At 45.8% G+C, this 15,229-nt stretch overlaps 3 protein-coding genes and 1 pseudogene across 4 annotated transcripts; all 4 read left to right on the top strand.

The window, feature by feature from the left end:
• Positions 1 to 1,369: 1,369 nt before the first annotated feature.
• LOC311051536 (kelch domain-containing protein 3-like) lies at positions 1,370 to 2,350 on the top strand (the record flags this gene model as incomplete). The annotated part of the gene is made up of 1 exon (XM_084066113.1): positions 1,370 to 2,350. One exon carries the CDS (start codon positions 1,370 to 1,372, stop codon positions 2,348 to 2,350), a length of 981 nt encoding a protein of 326 aa, XP_083922239.1.
• Positions 2,351 to 3,566: 1,216 nt separating this feature from the next.
• On the top strand, positions 3,567 to 11,309 carry LOC311051535 (kelch domain-containing protein 3-like; the record flags this gene model as incomplete). The annotated part of the gene is made up of 5 exons (XM_084066112.1): positions 3,567 to 3,723; positions 6,622 to 6,707; positions 7,416 to 7,602; positions 10,354 to 10,467; positions 10,735 to 11,309. 5 exons carry the CDS (start codon positions 3,567 to 3,569, stop codon positions 11,307 to 11,309), a joined length of 1,119 nt encoding a protein of 372 aa, XP_083922238.1.
• A 365-nt stretch (positions 11,310 to 11,674) lies between these two features.
• Positions 11,675 to 12,764, top strand: LOC311051534 (kelch domain-containing protein 3-like; annotated as a pseudogene). Its single transcript has one exon. The product of its transcript is annotated as a kelch domain-containing protein 3-like (transcript).
• Positions 12,765 to 13,878: 1,114 nt separating this feature from the next.
• Positions 13,879 to 14,961, top strand: LOC311051533 (kelch domain-containing protein 3-like; the record flags this gene model as incomplete). The annotated part of the gene is made up of 1 exon (XM_084066111.1): positions 13,879 to 14,961. One exon carries the CDS (start codon positions 13,879 to 13,881, stop codon positions 14,959 to 14,961), a length of 1,083 nt encoding a protein of 360 aa, XP_083922237.1.
• Between the last annotated feature and the right edge of the window lie 268 nt (positions 14,962 to 15,229).

Here is a 15,229-nt window from a genome sequence, read left to right as displayed (position 1 = left end):
TACAGTACAGTACAGTACAGTACAGGACATGACATGACATGACATGACATTCATTTAGAAGACTTTTATCGCTTTTATCCAAAGTGACTTACAAAGTGCATTCAACATAGGCAGGCAAGAAAACTACTAATCACCAGAGGTCTTAAGTGCATTCTCTTCTAAAACAAGCAACTAAGAGTATACCTAGTGCTAAGGTAAAATTGCAATATATTAGCTACCTACTTTCTTAAACATATGAGACAAATAGGAACATAAAATGAGTAAGAGATAAAACTAAATAAGTGTATCAAATAAACAAGATCCAATTGTGTGGGAGAAATCGGGGCGGTTGAACAGCAGACGAGCCAAAGCTTTCTGAACAAGCTCCAGAGGTCTGATGGCAGAAGCCAGGGCACTAACAAGGAGGCAGTTGCAGTAGTCCAGGCGGGAGATGACAAGAGCCTGGATGAGCACCTGGGAGATCGTATCATCCTCTTTGGAGGATTACGACACACATCCGTTACGGTGGATGTTGACTTGAGTCCTAGTCTTAAGACGTTATGCAAGCTAGCAGTTATTCAGTACAATCTGGAGCTGTCAGAACTCCCACATGACATCAGGTGGGAGCTGGCAGCCATGACTACCGACAGAAACTGAAGAGGAAAAAAAAGAAAGGTTCAAGGTTACCTCTATTATCATTCATTTACATACAGAGGACCACGTCAAAGCAGAATGAAATTACATTGCATCCAGCCCATGAATGTAATTATGAAACGCTATAAAAACTGTGGAAGAAATTGGCCTCCTCGGGAACGATGCAAGTAGGGAACGATGCAAATTCGAAAATCCATATTCCACCTTGTTAAGTAATATCCGTTATACCCGTTGTCGGACGACCCATTGTAACTGTCTGTCTGTGTCCCTTTTGTGACCATATTTGGAGATCCCTGATGTTATCAGTATTATGCCCAAATATGGGCATATCGGGGGGGTCGGCAGGTCTGTAGAGTCCTTGTGCAATGGTAAACGTCTGTGGAGAATGCGTTGAGAATATGTGAAGAGTTTAAACTGACTGTGGAAAGTAGTATGACTAAGTCATCAAATGGCAGGTGTCAACCTGACTCATCAGCATTCTCTGATTGGCCGACCCAACCCATCGGCTTCGATTGGCTAAGCTTTGTGTGACCTTTGTGTCGCTGGCTATATAAGTGGGAGCACGCACATTTCCTTTGCAGAACCAGATCTTAGTAATTATATTTTCTCGATTGTGTTGGTTTCTGACATGTTACGTTGGTCGGTGCGTCTGAGAGGAACACCAAAGGGAAGACTTCATTGTGCTGTTGCAGTGGGACACAAAGTGTACTGCTTTGGATGGTATAAACATGGCAAAATGTACGTTGTATATCACACTGACGTGCACATCTTCAACTCAGTGTCTTCACGCTGGATGACGTTGCCTCCAGCAACAACTGGAAGAGGAGAATGTCCCCCCGTACAGCGCACATTGCACACAGCTGTGCTGATAGGAGATATTGTGTACATATGGGGTGGCTTTGTTACTCACAAACAGGAAGACTGCAACGTGCTTTATGCATTTGATGTTGACACCCACAGATGGTTCAAGCCCGATGTTTCAGGGACTGTTCCAGAGGCGAGATGCGGGCACTCAGCCTGTGTCTTGGAGAAGGTCATGTATGTCTATGGAGGATACGGCCAAACGAATAGATTATATAATGACATCTACAAGTTGAACACCACCACAATGGTCTGGTCTTTAATTAACACCAGAGAAACTCTACAATCTGCTTCAGCAGGTCACTCTGCCACCATCATCGGGACAAAGATGTTTGTATTTGGAGGCCGGTGGGCCCAGGTCTCTTTGTCAAACAGCATCAGTGTGTTTGACACAGAGACCAACTGCTGGCTGAGAACGCCTATTATACAGGTTCATCCAGAAGGACGCGATGATCATTCAGCCTTTGCCTACAATGGAGAGCTGTACATATTTGGTGGTGACAACAATCGTCCGGACCGTACCTTCAATGATCTGTGGAAATTCAACCCAGAGACCTTCTCCTGGAAGAAGGTTGAGCCCAAGGGGAAAGCTCCTTGTTCATGGATGTCTGCAATGTGCTCTTGCATGGTGGGAGATCGTATCATCCTCTTTGGAGGATACAGATGGACATCCGTTCCAGTGGATGTTGAAGATGAAGCTAAGGACAAGATCTCTGACATGTTGTACATCTTAGACTTGAGTCCTAATTTGAAGACTTTATGCAAGTTAGCAGTTATTCAGTACAATCTGGAGCAGTCTGAACTCCCACATAACATCAGGTGGGAGCTGGCAGCCATGACTACCAACAGAAACTGAAGAAATAACATTTAAAATCAAGGTTCAATGTTACCTCTATTGTCACTCATATACATACACAGGACAACTTCAAAGCAGAATGAAATGAGATTGCATCCAGCCCTTCAATCTAATTATGAAACACTATAAAAGCAATAAAAAACTTGAGTAAAATGGCTTTCGGGGAAGAAGCTTTTAGAGGACCTGTCAGTTCTTCATCGTGGGTATTCACCTTATTCCTGTTTTTCTCCAGGATGCCGCCATTGCCTCCAACAGGGGGGCGCCATTGAGTTTTTCTCTCTGTGCCGCTTCATTCAATATCTCACTTCCGGCCCGCTGCCCCAACCCCGAGTCGGGCCAGTCCAGAGCAGCAGGTGGCGATAATGCACCTTAATGAGACAGTGTCGTAGACTGGGTATATACTGTCGTAGACTGTGTATATACTGTACTGTCGTAGACTGTATATACACTCATGGCAGCCATGACTACCGACAGAAACTGAAGAGGAAAAAAAAGAAAGGTTCAAGGTTACCTCTATTATCATTCATTTACATACAGAGGACCACGTCAAAGCAGAATGAAATTACATTGCATCCAGCCCATGAATGTAATTATGAAACGCTATAAAAACTGTGGAAGAAATTGGCCTCCTCGGGAACGATGCAAGTAGGGAACGATGCAAATTCGAAAATCCATATTCCACCTTGTTAAGTAATATCCGTTATACCCGTTGTCGGACTACCCATTGTAACTGTCTGTCTGTGTCCCTTCTGTGACCATATTTGGAGATCCCTGATGTTATCAGTATTATGCCCAAATATGGGCATATCGGGGGGGTCGGCAGGTCTGTAGAGTCCTTGTGCAATGGTAAACGTCTGTGGAGAATGCGTGGAGAATGTCTGAAGAGTTTAAACTGACTGTGGAAAGTAGTATGACTAAGTCATCAAATGGCAGGTGTCAACCTGACTCATCAGCATTCTCTGATTGGCCGACCCAACCTATCGGCTTCGATTGGCTAAGCTTTGTGTGACCTTTGTGTCGCTGGCTATATAAGTGGGAGCACGCACATTTCCTTTGCAGAACCAGATCTTAGTAATTATATTTTCTTGATGTCTTATTGGTTTCTGACATGTTACGTTGGTCGGTGCGTCTGAGAGGAACACCAAAGAGAAGACTTCATTGTGCTGTTGCAGTGGGACACAAAGTGTACTGCTTTGGGTGGTATGAACATGGCAAAATGTACGTTGTATATCACACTGACGTGCACATCTTCAACTCAGTGTCTTCACGCTGGATGACGTTGCCTCCAGAAACAACTGGAAGAGGAGAATGTCCCCCCGAACAGCGCACACTGCACACAGCTGTGCTGATAGGAGATATTGTGTACATCTGGGGTGGGTTTGTTACTCACAAACAGGAAAACTGCAACGTGCTTTATGCATTTGATGTTGACACCCACAGATGGTTCAAGCCCGATGTTTCAGGGGCTGTTCCAGAGGCGAGATGCGAGCACTCAGCCTGTGTCTTGGAGAAGGTCATGTATGTCTGTGGAGGATACGGCCAATGGACTAGATTATATAATGACATCTACAAGTTGGACACCACCACAATGGTCTGGTCTTTAATTAACACCAGAGGAACATTACATTACATTACATTACATTACAGTCATTTAGCAGACGCTTTTATCCAAAGCGACTTACAATAAGTGTATTCAACATAGGTAGGGAACGAAAACTACTAATCACCAGAAGTTTTAAGTACATTTCCTGCAAAAACAAGCAACCAAGAGTATACCTAGCGCTAAGGTAAAAGTGCAATATATCAGCTACCTACTTTCTTAAACAGATGAGACAAAAATGGCAAAATCAAATGAGCACGAGCTAAAACAAATAAGTGTATCGACTAAACAAGATCCAATAAAACAATACAAAAATAAAACAAGAGTTCGTACAACTAGTTAACAACAAGTAGGCCAGGCAAAGAGGAAGGATAGTGTTTCCTGAAGAGGTGGGTTTTCAGCCTGCGGCGAAAGATGGGCAGTGACTCTGCTGTCCTAACATCAGTGGGAAGTTCATTCCACCACTGTGGGGCCAGAACAGAAAAAAGTCGTGACCGTGTCGATCGACCAGAAGGACCGTTGAGTGGCGAGGGAGTCAGTCGCCCCGAGGTGGCAGACCGGAGTGGTCGGGCAGGGGTGTGGGCATTGACCAAAACCCGGAGGTAAGAAGGAGCTGTTCCTTTCACTGCTCTATAGGCTAGCACCAGGGTTTTAAACTGAATGCGAGCTGCTACGGGGAGCCAGTGCAGAGAACGGAGAAGGATAGTTGTGTGGGAGAACTTGGGGCGGTTGAACACCAGACGAGCCGCAGCTTTCTGAACAAGCTCCAGAGGTCTGATGGCTGATGCCGGAGCACCAGCAAGGAGGGAGTTGCAGTAGTCCAGGCGGGAGATGACAAGAGCCTGGATGAGCACCTGGGCTGTTTTCTCCGTGAGGAAGGGGCGAATCCTCCTGATGTTGTAGAGGAGGAATCTGCAGGACCGTGTCACTGATGCGATGTTAGCCGAGAACGACAGTTGATCGTCCAGGGTCACACCCAGATTCTTCGCAGTCCGAGTTGACGTCACCACAGCATTCTCAATGGTGATGGCCATGTCTCGGTGAGGACAGCCCTTCCCCGGGATGAACATCAGCTCGGTCTTGTCCAGGTTGAGCTTCAGGTGGTTCGTCGACATCCACTCCGAGATGTCAGCCAGACAAGCAGCAATGCGTGCCTCCACTTGTGTGTCAGAGGGGGGGAATGAGAGGATCAGCTGGGTGTCATCGGCATAGCAGTGGTAGGAAAAGCCATGGGAGTGGATGACAGCACCAAGAGATGTAGTGTAGAGAGAGAAAAGAAGAGGACCCAGAACCGAGCCTTGGGGAACCCCAGTAGTGAGCCTGTGTGGTTCTGACACAGACCCTCTCAGCATCACCTGGTAGGAGCGACCCGTCAGGTAGGATGCAAACAGGGAGAGTGCAGAGCCTGAGACACCCATCCCCTCGAGGGTGGAGAGGAGGATCTGGTGGTTCACTGTGTCGAACGCTGCAGACAGGTCCAGGAGTATCAGGACGGAGGAGAGAGAGTTCGCTCTAGCGGCATGGAGCGACTCCGTCACTGCCAGGAGGGCAGTCTCTGTCGAGTGACCCACTTTGAACCCCGACTGGTTGGAGTCCAGGAGGTTGTTCTGGTGGAGGTAGGAAGACAGTTGTTTAAAGACAGCACGTTCGAGAGTTTTAGATAGGAAGGATAGAAGGGAAACCGGTCTGTAGTTCTTGATCTCAGAGGGGTCAAGTGTCGGTTTCTTCAGGAGGGGGGTGACTCTGGCAGTCTTGAAAGCAGAGGGAAAGTAGCCAGACGTCAGAGAGGTGTTAATAAGGTGGGTTAAGAAGGGAAGGAGTTCAGGTGCAGAGGACTGCAGCAGAGGGGATGGGACCGGGTCCAGGGAGCATGAGGTGGGGCGACTAGAGGTAACAAGGAGAAGGACCTCTTTAGAGGAGAGGGGAGAGAAGTGGGATAGAGAGGGTGGGGGAGAGGGAGGAGGAGTAGATGAAGATAGGGAGGGAGGGGTGGAAGGCAGACAGGTGTGGGTAGTGCGCAGGGCATCAGCCGGGGGAGGAGTGAAGGAGGATCGGATATCGTTCACCTTCTTGTCAAAGAAGTTGGCGAAGTCGTCAGGGAGGAGGGAGGAGGAGGGAGGAGGGGGAGGTGGTTGCAGGAGAGAGGAGAAAGTTTCAAATAGTTTTTTAGGGTTGGAAGCAGAAGCCTGAATTTTAGTGCAGAAGAAAGCAGCTTTAGCAGCTGATAGAGAGGAGGAAAAGGTAGAAAGGAGAGTTTGGAAGGTAAGAAGGTCCTCCGGGAGGTTGCCATTTCTCCATTTGCGCTCAGCCGCTCTCAGGCTCCGTCTCTCAGTACGCACTGAGTCCGACAACCAGGGGGCAGGTGGAGTTTGGCGTGCAGGCCTGGTGGTGAGGGGACAGAGATGGTCTAGAGAAGAGGATAGGGTAGAGAAAAGAAGATCAGTGGCGGTGTCAGGGGATAGAAGAGCAAAGGATTCAGGGGCAGGGAGAGCAGAGAGAACAGAGGAGGAGAGATCAGTGGAGGATAGTGTGCGAAGGTTGCGACGTGAGGAAAACATGTGGGTAGGGAGGGGCTGTGAGGGGGGAGAGGAGAGAGAGAGAGAGTAGGACATGAAGTAGTGATCAGATAATTTCTTACCTTTTCTAACCGGAACTCTACCATCTGCTTCAGCAGGTCACTCTGCCACCATCATCGGGACAAAGATGTTTGTATTTGGAGGCCGGTGGGCCCAGAGGGTCCTCTACAACAGCATCAGTGTGTTTGACACAGAGACCAACTGCTGGCTGAGAACGCCTATTATACAGCTTCATCCAGAAAGACGCGAGGATCATTCAGCCTTTGCCTACAATGGAGAGCTGTACATATTTGGTGGTGACAACAATCGTCCGGACCGTACCTTCAATGATCTGTGGAAATTCAACCCAGAGACCTTCTCCTGGAAGAAGGTTGAGCCCAAGGGGAAAGCTCCTTGTTCATGGATGTCTGCAATGTGCTGTTGCATGGTGGCAGATCGTATCATCCTCTTTGGAGGATACAGATCGACATCCATTCCAGTGGATGTTGAAGATGAAGCTAAGGACAAGATGTCTGACATGCTGTACATCTTAGACTTGAGTCCTAATTTGAAGACTTTATGCAAGGTAGCAGTTATTCAGTACAATCTGGAGCAGTCTGAACTCCCACATGACATCAGGTGGGAGCTGGCAGCCATGACTACCAACAGAAACTGAAGAAATAACATTTAAAATCAAGGTTCAATGTTACCTCTATTGTCATTCATATACACATACACAGGACAACTTCAAAGCAGAATGAAATGAGATTGCATCCAGCCCTTCAATCTAATTATGAAACACTATAAAAGCAATAAAAAACTTGAGTAAAATGGCTTTCGGGGAAGAAGCTTTTAGAGGACCTGTCAGTTCTTCATCGTGGGTATTCACCTTATTCCTGTGTTTCTCCAGGATGCCGCCATTGCCTCCAACAGGGAGCGCCATTGGGTTTTTCTCTCTGTGCCGCTTCATTCAATATCTCACTTCCGGCCCGCTGCCCCAGCCCCGAGTCGGGCCAGTCCAGAGCAGCAGGTGGCGATAATGCACCTTAAAGGCATTGACGGCGAGTCAGAGATAAACAAACACCGCGCCTCCAGCAGTTCGTTCCCCCGACCACCAGGGGGTGACGCAGGAGGGACTTCCATCGAGCTAAGCGGACTTCTGAAGGGGCCATGCCGAAAATAGGTTGCTTTATTCGGATATAATTCGCGGAACTGCCCGCCCCTGCTGGTTCTCTGAATTTGTATTTTTAAATAGGCTCTTTCATGATAAATTGACCACATATATGAAGTTAAACAACTAAATTCTATCCAAACGCTATCTTAACACATTGGCTGCCAGCTTCTTCTTTTTTTTTCCTACAGTAGGCTGCCAGACCTTTTCAATGAGAAAAAAAAAGTACTTAGGAGCCGAGATACAGAATTTTTAAGTTTTAAGTTACAAGGAAGTGTCTGGGAGTCTAAATCTTCGGAAAATCATATCTCCTTGGTCTTTGGTTTAAAAAAAAAAAAAAAAAAACTTATTTTGATTTTTTTTTTTGAAAGAACGCAGATCTGCGTCCTTGGCAGCGTGCGGGCTTTTGCGCAAATGAACGCAGATCTGCGTCCATGGCAGCCAATGTGTTAAAAGTAAATTCTGTGCCTCAAAAACGAAGTTTGAGAGCGTTTTAAAACCGAAAGTAAAAAGTTCACACGGACACGGACGCGCACATGCGTGCGTTAATTTACGACCCGGACAAACATAAACAGTAGGGAAAATACGGATTTCAGAAAGAGGACTGTGTTTCAATAAAGGAAAACACCCCAGCATCATTATATAGTGGCTGATAAAAACAAGCAAGAAGTCGCATACAACGTTGGGCCGTCTACGACAGTGTCGTAGACTGTGTGTATATACTGTCGTAGACTGTATATACACTCGGTGCGCGGCAAAACACTATCATAGACTATATACGCTCCCGCAACACGGCACAGGTCTTCTTTTGGGGGTTTTATGGTGGTTGGAATTTGTGATCGCTGTATCGACGCCATCTACTGATATGTGGTAATATGCAAGTACAACGATAATATCGTTGTACTTGCATACCACATATCAGTAGATGGCGACATAATTTATGTCGCGGGACGGAAGGACTACCGACAACGCTATTACGGGGGTCATCAATATGCCCGTACAGACCTGTCCTTGTCTGTGGTAAGGATTTTCTGTTCTTTACATAACATTAAAATGTTCTTATTTTGATCATAAGACCCAATTATTGGATGTCGGTCTCCAGGTTTTCCTCAGAATATGTATGACACTGACTTTACTTTGACACTATGGCACATTAGGAGTCCAACTAGTACTAGTGGTTCTCAAGCGTTTTCAAGGACCCCCATAACTCAGAGAGTGTACTAATGGAACCAAATGGACCCTACAGCAGTGGTGGGAAAAGTACTCAAATGTTTTACTTAAGTAAAAGTATCAATACTGCAAGTACTACGTTACAAGTAAAAGTTCGGAATTCAAAATGTACTTGAGTAAAAGTACAAAAGTATTGGCATCACAATATACTTAAAGTACCAAAAGTAAAAGTATTAAAATGTTTGAAAATAGCGGATCTACAAGCTCTCAACGCGTCGCTTTGCGAGCTTGTAGATCGGTTATTCTCAAATGGCCTTTGTATAAAATAGGGCTAAAGTGGTTAATGCATGTTTTATAATGTAATAATTTATATCTGCAAAGTAACTAGTAACTAAAGTGTTCAAATACTTCTAGTGGAATAAAAGTACAACAGTTGCCTCTGAGATGTAGTGGAGTAGAAGTAAAATTATTGGAAATTGGAAATACTCAAGCAAAGTACAAATATCTCAAAATTGTACTTAAGTACAGTACTTGAGTAAATGTACTTAGTTACTTTCCACCACTGCCCTACAGTCCATTTGTACACTCTCAGAGTTACAGACCTGTTATGGTCATTCAGGGTTAGCTCTTTATGTGTTTCTGGTAATATATATATCATTTTGTATATCCATGGCAAAAATGGAATTTAAAAAAGAAAATGTCCACCACAAGCCAGCATGGCGATGACCCCTGGTGTTGAAGAACAGCGCCTCACTGTCGACAACAAAACACTGTGGTAAACCGGTTTACTGGGTCTTTTTTTAACCAGGTGTGACATTGTGAAGTACTGTAGTATATGACTGAGCGCTGTGAACAGGAAACAAGGTATTGCTCCAAAGGGCTCACATGCTGTTAGTTTGCAGCTAGTGGCTGGTTTGTGCTGTTCTGAAGGGAAAAGGAAACACTAGGCTTGAGGAACTGATTTCAGAGCAGTACTTTAACCCTTTTAGACCGGGAACGCATCTGTGTCATTTTTAGATTGATTTGGCTATTCAAAAAGGGGTACTGCAACGTGCTTTATGGGGGGTCGGCAGGTCTGTAGAGTCCTTGTGCAATGGTAAACGTCTGTGGAGAATGCGTGGAGAATGTCTGAAGAGTTTAAACTGACTGTGGAAAGTAGTATGACTAAGTCATCAAATGGCAGGTGTCAACCTGACTCATCAGCATTCTCTGATTGGCCGACCCAACCCATCGGCTTCGATTGGCTAAGCTTTGTGTGACCTTTGTGTCGCTGGCTATATAAGTGGGAGCACGCACATTTCCTTTGCAGAACCAGATCTTAGTAATTATATTTTCTTGACTTTGTTGGTTTCTGACATGTTACGTTGGTCGGTGCGTCTGAGAGGAACACCAAAGAGAAGACTTCATTGTGCTGTTGCAGTGGGACACAAAGTGTACTACTTTGGATGGTATGACCATGGCAAAATGTACGTTGTATATCACACTGACGTGCACATCTTCAACTCAGTGTCTTCACGCTGGATGACGTTGCCTCCAGCAACAACTGGAAGAGGAGAATGTCCCCCCGCACAGCGCACACTGCACACAGCCGTGCTAATAGGAGATATTGTGTACATCTGGGGTGGGTTTGTTACTCACAAACAGGAACACTGCAACGTGCTTTATGCATTTGATGTTGACACCCACAGATGGTTCAAGCCCGATGTTTCAGGGACCGTTGCAGAGGCGAGATGCGGGCACTCAGCCTGTGTCTTGGAGAAGGTCATGTATGTCTATGGAGGATACACCCAGCTGACTGGACGCACTAATGACATCTACAAGTTGGACACCACCACAATGGTCTGGTCTTCAATTAACACCAGAGGAACTCTACCATCTGCTTCATCAGGTCACTCTGCCACCATCATCGGGACAAAGATGTTTGTATTTGGAGGCCGGTGGGCCCAGGGGGTCCTCTACAACAGCATCGGTGTGTTTGACACAGAGACCAACTGCTGGCTGAGAACGCCTATTATACAGCTTCATCCAGAAGGACGCGAGGATCATTCAGCCTTTGCCTACAATGGAGAGCTGTACATATTTGGTGGTGACAACATATTTGGTGGTGACAACAATCGTCCGCGCTGTACCTTCAATGATCTGTGGAAATTCAACCCAGAGACCTTCTCCTGGAAGAAGGTTGAGCCCAAGGGGAAAGCTCCTTGTTCATGGATGTCTGCAATGTGCTGTTGCATGGTGGGAGATCGTATCATCCTCTTTGGAGGATACAGATGGACATCCGTTCCAGTGGATGTTGAAGATGAAGCTACGGACAAGATGTCTGACATGCTGTACATCTTAGACTTGAGTCCTAATTTGAAGACTTTATGCAAGTTAGCAGTTATTCAGTACAATCTGGAGCAGTCTGAACTCCCACATGACATCAGGTGGGAGCTGGCAGCCATGACTACCAACAGAAACTGAAGAAATAACATTTAAAATCAAGGTTCAATGTTACCTCTATTGTCATTCGTATACATACACAGGACAACTTCAAAGCAGAATGAAATGAGATTGCATCCAGCCCTTCAATCTAATTATGAAACACTATAAAAGCAATAAAAAACTTGAGTAAAATGGCTTTCGGGGCAGAAGCTTTTAGAGGACCTGCCAGTTCTTCATCGTGGGTATTCACCTTATTCCTGTTTTTCTCCAGGATGCCGCCATTGCCTCCAACAGGGGGGCGCCATTGAGTTTGTGTCGCTGGCTATATAAGTGGGAGCACGCACATTTCCTTTGCAGAACCAGATCTTAGTAATTATATTTTCTTGACTTTGTTGGTTTCTGACATGTTACGTTGGTCGGTGCGTCTGAGAGGAACACCAAAGAGAAGACTTCATTGTGCTGTTAAAGTGGGACACAAAGTGTACTGCTTTGGATGGTATGAACATGGCAAAATGTACGTTGTATATCACACTGACGTGCACATCTTCAACTCAGTGTCTTCATGCTGGATGACGTTGCCTCCAGCAACAACTGGAAGAGGAGAATGTCCCCCCGTACAGCGCACACTGCACACAGCCGTGCTAATAGGAGATATTGTGTACATCTGGGGTGGGCTTGTTACTCACAAACAGGAACACTGCAACGTGCTTTATGCATTTGATGTTGACACCCACAGATGGTTCAAGCCCGATGTTTCAGGGACCGTTCCAGAGGCGAGATGCGGGCACTCAGCCTGTGTCTTGGAGAAGGTCATGTATGTCTATGGAGGATACACCCAGCTGACTGGACGCACTAATGACATCTACAAGTTGGACACCACCACAATGGTCTGGTCTTCAATTAACACCAGAGGAACTCTACCATATGCTTCATCAGGTCACTCTGCCACCATCATCGGGACAAAGATTTTTGTATTTGGAGGCCGGTGGGCCCAGGGGGTCCTCTACAACAGCATCAGTGTGTTTGACACAGAGACCAACTGCTGGCTGAGAACGCCTATTATACAGCTTCATCCAGAAGGACGCAAGGATCATTCAGCCTTTTGCCTACAATGGAGAGCTGTACATATTTGGTGGTGACAACAATCGTCCGCGCTGTACCTTCAATGATCTGTGGAAATTCAACCCAGAGACCTTCTCCTGGAAGAAGGTTGAGCCCAAGGGGAAAGCTCCTTGTTCATGGATGTCTGCAATGTGCTGTTGCATGGTGGGAGATCGTATCATCCTCTTTGGAGGATACAGATGGACATCCGTTCCAGTGGATGTTGAAGATGAAGCTACGGACAAGATGTCTGACATGCTGTACATCTTAGACTTGAGTCCTAATTTGAAGACTTTATGCAAGTTAGCAGTTATTCAGTACAATCTGGAGCAGTCTGAACTCCCACATGACATCAGGTGGGAGCTGGCAGCCATGACTACCAACAGAAACTGAAGAAATAACATTTAAAATCAAGGTTCAATGTTACCTATATTGTCATTCGTATACATACACAGGACAACTTCAAAGCAGAATGAAATGAGATTGCATCCAGCCCTTCAATCTAATTATGAAACACTATAAAAGCAATAAAAAAACTTGAGTAAAATGGCTTTCGGGGCAGAAGCTTTTAGAGGACCTGCCAGTTCTTCATCGTGGGTATTCACCTTATTCCTGTTTTTCTCCAGGATGCCGCCATTGCCTCCAACAGGGGGGCGCCATTGAGTTTTTCTCTCTGTGCCGCTTCATTCAATATCTCACTTCCGGCCCGCTGTCCCAGCCCCGAGTCGGGCCAGTCGTCCAGAGCAGCAGGTGGCGATAATGCACCTTAATGAGACAGTGTCGTAGACTGGGTATATACTGTCGTAGACTGTGTATATACTGTACTGTCGTAGACTGTATATACACTCATGGCAGCCATGACTACCGACAGAAACTGAAGAGGAAAAAAAAGAAAGGTTCAAGGTTACCTCTATTATCATTCATTTACATACGGAGGACCACGTCAAAGCAGAATGAAATTACATTGCATCCAGCCCATGAATGTAATTATGAAACGCTATAAAAACTGTGGAAGAAATTGGCCTTCTCGGGAACGATGCAAGTAGGGAACGATGCAAATTCGAAAATCCATATTCCACCTTGTTAAGTAATATCCGTTATACCCGTTGTCGGACTACCCATTGTAACTGTCTGTCTGTGTCCCTTTTGTGACCATATTTGGAGATCCCTGATGTTATCAGTATTATGCCCAAATATGGGCATATCGGGGGGGGGGGTCGGCAGGTCTGTAGAGTCCTTGTGCAATGGTAAACGTCTGTGGAGAATGCGTGGAGAATGTCTGAAGAGTTTAAACTGACTGTGGAAAGTAGTATGACTAAGTCATCAAATGGCAGGTGTCAACCTGACTCATCAGCATTCTCTGATTGGCCGACCCAACCCATCGGCTTCGATTGGCTAAGCTTTGTGTGACCTTTGTGTCGCTGGCTATATAAGTGGGAGCACGCACATTTCCTTTCTAGAATCAGATCTTAGTAATTATATTTTCTCGACTGTGTTGGTTTCTGACATGTTACGTTGGTCGGTGCGTCTGAGAGGAACACCAAAGGGAAGACTTCAGTGTGCTGTTGCAGTGGGACACAAAGTGTACTGCTTTGGATGGTATAAACATGGCAAAATGTACGTTGTATATGACACTGACGTGCACATCTTCAACTCAGTGTCTTCATGCTGGATGACGTTGCCTCCAGCAACAACTGGAAGAGGAGAATGTCCCCCCGTACAGCGCTTACTGCACACAGCTGTGCTGATAGGAGATATTGTGTACATCTGGGGTGGCTTTGTTACTCACAAACAGGAAGACTGCAACGTGCTTTATGCATTTGATGTTGACACTCACAGATGGTTCAAGCCCGATGTTTCAGGGACTGTTCCAGAGGCGAGATGCGGGCACTCAGCCTGTGTCTTGGAGAAGGTCATGTATGTCTATGGAGGATACGGCCAAACGAATAGATTATATAATGACATCCACAAGTTGGACATCACCACAATGGTCTGGTCTTTAATTAACACCAGAGGACCATCTGCTTCAGTAGGTCACTCTGCCACCATCATCGGGACAAAGATGTTTGCATTTGGAGGCCGACATAAATCCCGCGACATCTACAACAGCATCAGTGTGTTTGACACAGAGACCAACTGCTGGCTGAGAACGCCTATTATACAGCCTCATCTAGAAGGACGCGATGATCATTCAGCCTTTGCCTACAATGGAGAGCTGTACATATTTGGTGGTGACAACATTCGTCCGGACCGTACCTTCAATGATCTGTGGAAATTCAACCCAGAGTCCTTCTCCTGGAAGAAGGTTGAGCCCAAGGGGAAAGCTCCTTGTTCATGGATGTCTGCAATGTGCTGTTGCATGGTGGGAGATCGTATCATCCTCTTTGGAGGATACAGATGGACATCCGTTCGAGTGGATGTTGAAGATGAAGCTAAGGACAAGATGTCTGACATGCTGTACATCTTAGACTTGAGTCCTAATTTGAAGACTTTATGCAAGGTAGCAGTTATTCAGTACAATCTGGAGCAGTCTGAACTCCCACATAACATCAGGTGGGAGCTGGCAGCCATGACTACCAACAGAAACTGAAGAAATAACATTTCAAATCAAGGTTCAGTGTTACCTCTATTGTCACTCATATACATACACAGGACAACTTCAAAGCAGAATGAAATGAGATTGCATCCAGCCCTTCAATCTAATTATGACACACTATAAAGGCAATACAAAACTTGAGTAAAATGGCTTTCGGGGAAGAAGCTTTTAGAGGACCTGTCAGTTCTTCATCGTGGGTATTCACCTTATTCCTGTTTTTCTCCAGGATGCCGCCATTGCCTCCAACAGGGGGCGCCATTGA

This window comes from Gymnoscopelus microlampas (genome assembly GCF_963454915.1).
Source record: "Gymnoscopelus microlampas genome assembly, chromosome: 9".
In the NCBI taxonomy this organism is placed as follows: domain Eukaryota; kingdom Metazoa; phylum Chordata; class Actinopteri; order Myctophiformes; family Myctophidae; genus Gymnoscopelus; species Gymnoscopelus microlampas.
Note: the sequence above shows the minus strand (reverse complement) of the source record. Positions and strands in the feature narration are given on the sequence as shown.